Source organism: Hippoglossus hippoglossus, chromosome 12, assembly GCF_009819705.1.
Source record: "Hippoglossus hippoglossus isolate fHipHip1 chromosome 12, fHipHip1.pri, whole genome shotgun sequence".
Lineage (NCBI taxonomy): Eukaryota > Metazoa > Chordata > Actinopteri > Pleuronectiformes > Pleuronectidae > Hippoglossus > Hippoglossus hippoglossus.
In genome coordinates, this window is record NC_047162.1 from 6,199,703 (window position 1) to 6,209,128 (window position 9,426).

General features: G+C 42.5%; 1 protein-coding gene across 5 annotated transcripts in view; it reads right to left on the reverse strand.

The window, feature by feature from the left end:
• The window catches only part of dab2ipb (DAB2 interacting protein b), a 167,576-nt gene extending 161,155 nt beyond the window's left edge, over window positions 1-6,421 (reverse strand). For 3 of the 5 annotated variants that reach the window (XM_034601782.1, XM_034601783.1, XM_034601781.1), the window contains exon 1: window positions 6,158-6,419. In XM_034601782.1, coding sequence (XP_034457673.1) covers window positions 6,158-6,197 — 40 coding nt within the window. In that variant the 5' untranslated portion in view covers window positions 6,198-6,419. Of the gene's footprint in view, window positions 1-6,157 lie in introns of all 5 variants that reach the window. The other 2 variants (XM_034601786.1, XM_034601785.1) reach the window with 2 other exon arrangements.
• Between the last annotated feature and the right edge of the window lie 3,005 nt (window positions 6,422-9,426).

Sequence of the window (9,426 nt, forward strand, 5' to 3'; positions counted from 1 at the left end):
TTGACCGTCTGTACTTGCTCTCTGTTACATTAGTGCGCAGGTATACGATCTCCTGTGAGAAGTGTGGAACTGACTGAAAGTCCCAGCTTCAATTGTCAAGATCAGGTCCAAGTTCAAGAGTGATGCTGAACTGTGGATCAGCAAAAAAGACTAAGAAGTCATTTAAAACCAGAGTTTATCTCCAATACTCAGCCAGGAAACGTTTAAAACTCTGAAGAATTGTAAGCAGAGTTTGGTGTATTTGTCACAGCAGCAGCTCTTGTGGTGCAGAAAGCCAGGGATCATGGGTAATATCCAGCAATTAGTTGTGTTTCAGTTCAGTAAGTGGGACTACACAGCCAGAGCTGCACTCAACACCTTAATAGGCTTTGATTTTTCTTTGTATGAAAACCATTTAATTAATTATTCACATAATTAATCACCATGTGTGGCTGCAGAGGGCGCTGTTGTCCAGTAAAAGTTACATAGTGTTGCTTTAATAATGAACTAATAATAAATCAGATTTGATTTCTTCCCTCCTTTGTGTTTCTTAAATTGTATACTCTGTTATTCCCCCCTATGTCCCTGTTGTAATAGAAACTAATTTATGTCCTTCCACCAAATATAATAATGCAGGAGTTGACTGTCTGATTTAGTGACGTGGAAACAAACTGTTGTTCCCTGAAGGAAAGAGTTTGAAAATTGGTAACCCGTTCTCTGTAAATCTCTAAAACTGCTCCGGTGTGCATGCAATTACGATCCACTCTCGCTCCCGTTTTGAAATTCTAGCTCAGGCGCCGTGTGGACCCTCAGGCAAACAGGCTCAACTGCTGGCACCAATATGAGTTCAGTTCATGCTGCCTCAGTGCTGCCTGACTTTTATTTTCATTTTAACTGTGTGAGCCGTGGATATGTGGAGCAGTCGGCCTGCAGCGCAGCGGCCCTGCATAAGAAAAGACCTTCCAGATCCACAGAGGCTGGGGTCTACCACGGCAGGACTCGAGGTGCAGGCTGTGCAAAGAAGCCCCTTGGGTCTGGTCCAGCACATAGCAGCAGGGTTTAAGATGCAAGCTGGGTCAGTGTACCCTGAGAGGCATAAACAAGAGGCTGGGATAGTGTACAGAAACATCCCAAGTCCCAATGGGACGTACCACGGAAAAGTGGTAGAACACGGCAGAGGAAAGATCCTGTGGGACTTCAAGCTTCAGTCAGAAAAAGCAGCTGCTGGCTAGCCCACCAGACACAGTGGTGGTAGAGGAGGGGCAGAAGACGGCAGCAGTGATGGATCTGAAGCGTTACAGGCTGTGACCCCGGAAACTAGGACACCAGATTTCAGATACAACATCTGAAGTCTCTTTCTAAAAGGGTACAGAACAGCTGAGATACAGCACGGTACCCTCAAACTCCCAGGCCTGCGCATTCACATGGTGTCGGAATAATCAGAAAGATTAGTTCCTGTCAGAGAAAATTCCCATGAACGACATCTCAGGTCAGAACGACTCGGAATGTTTTGGTGCTTGAGCTGCTGACGTAATCACTTATAAACCAATCAACATGATTTTACAATCAGCTCTAAATTGCTGCTTTTAATGTCAACTTCTCAAACGTTAAACTTTTGTCACGTGCAAATTACATGTCCATCTTTCACCAGCCCTCAACGCCACGTTTTAGCCATTATTTATATGCCTGTCACATCTGATCCTTCTTCTTTGCTCTTTGTTTTTATACAAATATTGGAATAGAGGTGTTATTTGAATGCTTCAAACACATAAATACAACACATTTTGAATACAGCGTCCTTGTTTGGTCCACATTCCCACCTCAACACACATGAACACACTAAAGTCGGAACAATGTTTTCACAATTCTGGAAATGGGTCTATATATATATATATGTGTGTGTGTGTGTGTGTGTGTGTGAGAGAGAGAGATAAATGTGACATTACAACTTTACACTTTGAAGACTTTAATAATGAAGATAACTGTTCCATTGTTTCCATCAGTTCTTGGAGTGCAGACACTTAACGTATCTCATTTACTGAGATATGTTGTCAGGGTTCAGACTCGAGTTCTTGGCTAAAAGAATCTAAACTGAACCACATTGCTGTTTGAATAAATTGCTGCACCTCTCCCCTGAACACAGTGTGTATGATTTTAGATGAGGGTGAAGGTGAAAACAAGAGAAAAAAGGTCCAAAAGCTTCTTGGATTCATTATTGCAGAATATTTAAAATTATTACAGGACTTGTTTTTCACATTTCTTGCACGAGTGTGTGTCTTTCTGAAATATAATGAGTCCGTAGCTTGTACATTGTTCTGCTGATGTTTTTTTGCTGATGCACAGTTGTTGATAATAGCGAGACTTTGAGCTGCTTCACTCCGTAATTAAACCACAACTAAATCCTGCTGAAGAATTCCCTTGTATGTTTTTCATTATTATAGTATGTATGTATGTGATTCTCTCTGTGTGGAGTTCACATGTTGTCCCCGTGTCTGCAAAGGTTTTCTCTTCTCCTGCTCCCTCCCACAGTCCAAAGTCATGCAAAGAAAAAATGAAAATCCTCCCCAAGGCTACACACTAATATTCGTTTTCTTATTGTGAGACACAGAACACAGGCTTCATGTGTGGCAGACAGGCATTTTGAGTGGCATGTACGATTCATTTTGTTATATAAAATGGTGTGTGTGTGTGTGTGTGTGTGTGTGTGTGTGTGTGTGTGTGTGTGTGTGTGTGTGTGTGTGTGTGTGTGTGTGTGTGTGTGTGTGTGTGTGTCTTGTCTGCAGCTCATTCTTTCTGGAAAAATCTGTATATTTCAGGAAGTGTTTGTTTTCCAGTTCTTTTGTGCAGTTTGGCTCTTTGATTAACTTCTCCTTAACGTCTCCTCCTAAGTCTCAATAACAACTGTTATAGAAACTGTGCCAACGCAGTCACACAAAATGTGCATCTGACAGGAAAGGGAGAAACACAAAACTAAAACAGGCTGACAATGCGCGTCGACCCACTAACAAGTCATTTCATCAGTGCCTTACACTTTTCTCAATGTGAACCTTCTCTCTTGCACTCACACACATTATGTAACACTTCTTGCCACCTGCTATGTCACTGCTGCAGGCCAACACACTTAAGGCTAAATTATGTCTCTGTTGTTCACGCTGAAATTTGCACTACTAATAACAGCCATCTGTCTGAGAAGTTCACCGAGACGGGCGTACATCTGTACCACAATCACCTCAGAGCCGCGTGCGCTGTTTAGCGGTTCCGGCTCGCAGATCCGGTGCAGCGGAGGTGACGTGAATCGACCTGAACCGATGGGACGCGCTGATAATGATTTCACCTGGGAGCTCGGATGAAGCCGGTGATGGGTGAACAGGCGGCGTGTCAGAAACAGGAGTGATGTCTGAAGTGCAGATAAATCACGAACAACAGCGCAGCAGCAGCCGCGGCAACATTGTTTCGTCCTCCTCCGAATGCCACGGTACGATTTTTGAAAACTCTGTATGTTTGTTTGTCGTTTAAACAGATTCCGACTGTGGAAGTGAGATGCAATGCTTCTGTTTTTAGAGCACACTGAAAATAATCACACTCTACTGCTCCAATCTTAACTGCACCTCACCTGAAGGGAACATGTGATGTGCTGATGTCGGCTTGTTTTTTCATCTCTTTTCCATGTATCAATACCATAAAGGAGGAACTGTGCATATTGCATCCCCCAGGTTTCAAATCTTCATTACACATTAGTGTTGGTGACCTGTCAACACGAAAAACCTTGACTGTCAATCATGTAAAAAAACTACAATACATAGTCAACAAACCATCAAAGCTCACTGGCACTGGCCCCCTCCCATCTGTTGAACCACCACACCACCAGCGCACCATCACAAGGGCACAAAAATATTTCCCTGACCTGTCCCACCTGCTCACCACCTGTTGCCCTCTGGGAGGCGCTAGAGATCCCTGCCCATGCATCAATTCATCCCCACAGCCGAAAGGACTCTGACCTCTCTGCAACCATGATGATGGACATGCATCTTAAACACTCTGCACTCCCTACCGCCGTCTGTGTCAATGTCTATGTTATTTTTCATGTTGAGAGGAGCTGTTTCCATGGTGAACCACATAGGAATTCCACCAACTTGGTTGTGTGATCATAAATAGATGATTCTGACCTAGTCTGCAAAATGCCAATGTCAAGCGTCAATACGCCTGAAAACTAAGCTAAAGCTAAACTTGGCGAGTTGTGAGGACAAATGATCTTGGATGAACTTAAAGATCTTCGGAGGAGTTTGAGCACCCAACACGCAACTTTCACAAGATCGCATTTTGACCGAGACAATGTTAGTGATGAGTGACAAGTGTTGTGGTGAGCAAGCTCGTAGCTAAGAAGCAGAAACCTCAGTCCGAAGAGAATTTGTGAAGGAGCCTCGTTGCCGCTGCGGCGCTGAGACAAAGTAAGATTATTCTAAAGTTGTCTCGAAGAACAGTTGCAGAGGAGATTACTGATACGGCACAAAACACTGAAGGACCCTGTAAAACACTGAAGGACCCTGTAATGCCTGCAACGAAATATCAGACCTAACAAATATTCTTTTATTCTGCACAGGATAAGTGCTGAGTTTGACACCTGCAAGTTACTTCCCTGCCTTCTACCCACAGCATGCTGGGACATATATACCTTTACTATATATTCATACTATATTGCATACTATTGTGGAATTTATAACTATATATTAATATAGAACTTTCTATAGTTTGCTAAATATAGATAGATATAGATTTGTCTATCCCAATATCTCCATATATTGTTAAACTTATACACAAATACACGTTTACTGGCTCGTGCAATCGTCCTGTGCCACTGCACTTTACTCAATAACATTTCTATACAAACAATATTTCTATGAAGAAAGGGTATATATTACGTATATATTCTGCATGTCTTGTTTCATTTCCTATTTTCATTCTATTGCCTTTTTATATATGTTTTCCTCTTGTTTACCTCATTCTTACTTGTCTGCTGCAGTAATAAATAAATATCCCCGGTGTGTGGATCAATAAAGTTTTTTCTCATATTCCCCCTCTGCCCCCAGATATCCCCATAAGTGCAGATTAAAGGCATTTTCAAAATCTGTTAGCAGCTTGCTTGTTCAAAAATAGAGGCGATAATGAAAGGTGTTTTTAAATGAAGAGCCCGAAAGTCAAATGTTTCAATTTTTTACAGACACCATCTCATCTCATCATTCGCCGACCCTCCAGTTTTTGTACTTCTTGGAGAGTCTTACACTGAGTCCTCCAAATGATTCTTTGCAACAAGGAAACAACCTGGTTTTATCATAATTCTCTAGATTTTAAATTAGAGTTAGAATTTAATTAGAATTAAATTGATTCTCAGCAATAAGACTTAAAGCAGTAATGATTTTTTTAACCTCAGGGTTAACAGTTTACTGTCGCCAATCAAATTAATTACATAACTAATGAAAGATGAATGTGCACCGACCAGTTCCCGGATCAATACCCAGCAGCACTGTCCTCATCACCAAGGACGACTCCAGCCTCCACAGTCCAAACGCAGCAGAATGCGACCACACTTTCCCACCGTTCAGCAAAGCAAACCTCAGCTGTTAAACTTCATGCAGCCAGATTACCCAAAAATCTGCCAAAACTCTTAACCGATGAGGACATTTAATGGAGGCGCACTGAACATGGTGCAAGTTGAAGGAAAACGAGGGGATTGCATCCTAAGTGGCACGAGCCTTGTGGTTGTATATAGGTCAGAAGAAAGCAATAGTCCATATATACTTCAACAGCTGTGCTTGGGATGTGAAGCAGTCAGAGGAGCTGACTCCACCTTAACGTTCTCCCCTCCAGCGCTGCCATATGGAAAAAAAACAAGGTGCACCTCCTGATTTTCTACAACAACACTCATCGCGGTTATCACCTCTTGAAGCACAACACATGCACTCATGAGCACAAAGTAGATAAGAGTGAAAAAGCAGGCAAACAGACGGATGGGTAGTGAGAGAGACAGAGGCAGAGAGAGGGAGAATGGGAGAGAGTAGCCAGGGAAACAAGAAGAATAAAGAATGTGGCATTAAATGGTGACAAAGAGGGAAAGAGAGATGGATAATGATGGAGGAGAAGGGAGGGGATGACATTGATGCACATCTCGTTCTGTATTTACCTGACAGGGAATCAGAAGACAAGCTCTCTTGCTGATGCATCTTGCTCCAGTGTGAGATTGTGGATGAGTGTGTGTGTGTGTGTGTGTGTGTGTGTGTCCACGAGCCAGCATGCCTCACTGTGTGTTTTGATGACGGAGTCTGCGTAGCAGCTCAGGGGAGGGAGCGAGGGAGCAGCAGAGCCAGGAGGAAGGTGCATGGGAGAAGAAGACAAACTCCTTCTTTTTTTTTTCACCCGGCTGCCAAGTGTCTCCGATCTCTCCCTCTCTCGCTTTCTCTCATTCTGGTTTTCTGCGGAGCGTGAATGTGCATGTCCCGCACACGGAGCACATGTGCTGCAGATGAGGATTTATGGGGAGCACAGGGGCAGAGATTCAGGGAGGAGCACGAGGAGGGAGGGGTTTTTGTAGAGGCTGAGAAAGATGAGGAGGAGGAGGAGGAGCAGAGGAGAGGAAGAAAAGCAATCACCTTTAGTCACTCACTCAGGCCCTGAGCCATTACTCTTCCCTCCCCTCCATGTAACCTTGCAATGCAGAACACCAAGCCAATTCAGAGCTTACACGCACCACAACATCTGTTTGGCTGTGTCAGAGTGGATCTTAACTTTTGTGAATTTGCAGCCCTCAATGGAAAAAAGCATAAAAACTGACAAGAATTCCATAGCACACAACACAAGCTCTCTCCAAAGGGGCGCGGGACGAGATCTCACGAGTTCTCGCTGAACTCTTCTCGTGCCCCTCGGGCGAGAGGTTGTGCGGCCGGAGGGTAATAGTGGACAATTAGGCAAAAACCACGGTGTAACTGATAAAGGTTCAAGTTGAATTTGAATGTCGTGGGCTTACGCACACTTGGATGAAACAACAGGAGCAGTATGGAGGCTTTTTTTTTTTTTCTTGTTGTTTCTTCATGATTAAAGAAGATGTCACCATTTATTTCAATTGTATTGGTTTTGTCTGCGATGCTGTTCACCCCTGAAACTCCAAAAGTGTTTTGTGGACTCAAACACTCCACCCACCCCGCCATCGGCAAAGTGGTGAGTAGATAATGAGTGAATTTTCATTTTTGGGTGAACTCCCCCTTTAACTTCAAACCAGTTGTTTGCTGTAATGTGCAATACATATAAAACCTCTTCCCTGTCTTCTGCAGACCTCGCAGTCATAAACTTTACTTTTCCTTGTTTCCCTCCCGTGTGTTAAGATGCACACCAGCACTCTTTGAAAGGAAATGAATCATCGTCTACACTTGATTGGAGAGAGATTATTAATAATGTCGCCCTTGACTTCCTGCAGAATGAATGAGACTCCTCTCTTTCAGCTGACGAACACCCCGCCCCCGTCAGCTGACACCGGCTCTGCTCCGCGCATTCAATTTACAGTTTATAATTCAAGGAATGCGCTGTGTTTCAAAAACAGTGTAATTATGCATGACCGCTAACACAGGCCATTATGCATGCTTGGGTGCCAGGACTTTTTCCATGGATCTCACAAAAGGCTCTTAATTGCTCTCAAAAAACACTAATAGGCACTCGTATGACTTTTTTGGGGGGGGCTGAGTTATTTAATGATGTAAATCAGGTTCGTCATTAATTCACTCACAGTCAGTTAATGCGTGGAATCACTTCAAAGTCCCCGCGCTTTCGGACATCGTCATTTGGAGAAGGTCACACCTGTGTTCTCTGCTGTCAGCTCTCTCTGTTTCACACGTCACTGTTATTTCTCACACACGTGTTTTCTCTGCACAGTAGCCACAGCATTTATAAGAGAAATTGTGTAGAGCAAACATATAAATACACTGTGCAAGGAAAGCGTTCAAAAGAAAAAGACGTAGGGGATATTATGAAATATTATGAGAAAAAAAATAGAGAGAGAGAGAGAGAGAGAGAGAGAGAGAGAGAGAAGATGCACAAATAGAACATACATAGAAATTGTCTCAATGACACTGCAAAAATAAGTACATCATACTTATCAAACTTACTACTACTACTACTACTACTACTAATAATAATAATAATAATAATAATAATGATAATATTAATCATCCTCTTCATAATTTAAGAAAAACAAAAGAAAACTCAAGAACATTCATTGCGGAGCACCGTGAACTTGGCTATTGACATTCGAGTCTCACAATATGGTATCATGCATTTTAGCAAATTACTTTTAATATAGAATCTTTGTTAGTTTTTCTACCATGTGACACAGGGAAGTCCCAGCAGAAGCTGTAGCCAGTGAGTGAAACCCTCCAGTTCATCTATGATCTGAAGAGGGCCGTGAACGTGGCTGATTCTGTGACATGCACATCCATGCTGCATTAAATATAAAAGCTCATTCTCTACCTATGTAAAAAATCCATTTTGTTCTATAGTGAGGGCGTTTTTATTTAATACACTGAGTTTTCAAATCAAAAAAAGGCAGAAAAGATATAATTTGAAAACATGAATTTGAATAAAAAAAAGTTTTTTCTTCTGTTAGAAGCAGGTCTGGGCTGCTGTATAATCATGTTGCATTTCCCCAGGGATGAGCAGTTTTCTGGAGTTAACTGTCTGCAGCCAATATATTCCTCTTGTACTTGCATCGTATTCATGTGATGCAGCCCCCTTTTTCCCAGATTGTGTCACTCTGCACCAGGATCCAGTATTTACACCGGTGGTCTCACTCAGACACAATTTAATATGAAACAGAATACTACACAGTGTGCTTGCAACCTATGTTCTTTTTTGTTCTTACACCACCTGAAATAAGTATTTTTTTTTTTTTTAAAGGTAACACACTACATTTAAGGATTAAGGGTCAAACAGTAAAAGCTGAAGCCAGTCATATAAACTAAAGTTTTGTTAATGCACTTTATATGAGGTTGTATGTAAATAATGTGAAAGCCACTTACACTACACAGTCATTATGCTATCCCCCTGTAAATCCATCCATTATCTATGCTGCTTCTCCTTTAGAGGGGAAACAGGAAGGGCTGGAGCCAATCCAAGCAGACATTGGGCGAGAGGCGGGGTGCCCCCTGTCGCCAACGGATCTCAGGGCCAAACAAGAGATACACAACAGACATAAACAACCTTTAACAATATGGTCAATTTTAGAGTCTAACCTAACCTGCATGTGGGAAATGTAGGAGGAAGCTGGAGTACCTGGAGAAAACCCCCGCAGAAACAAGGAGAAACGTTAACTCCATATCAGAAAGACCCTGGTGGAACCGTGAACCTGGTTACCTGCTGTGGGCTGACAGTTCTAACTACCAGACCACTGAGCTGCCCTTATATATA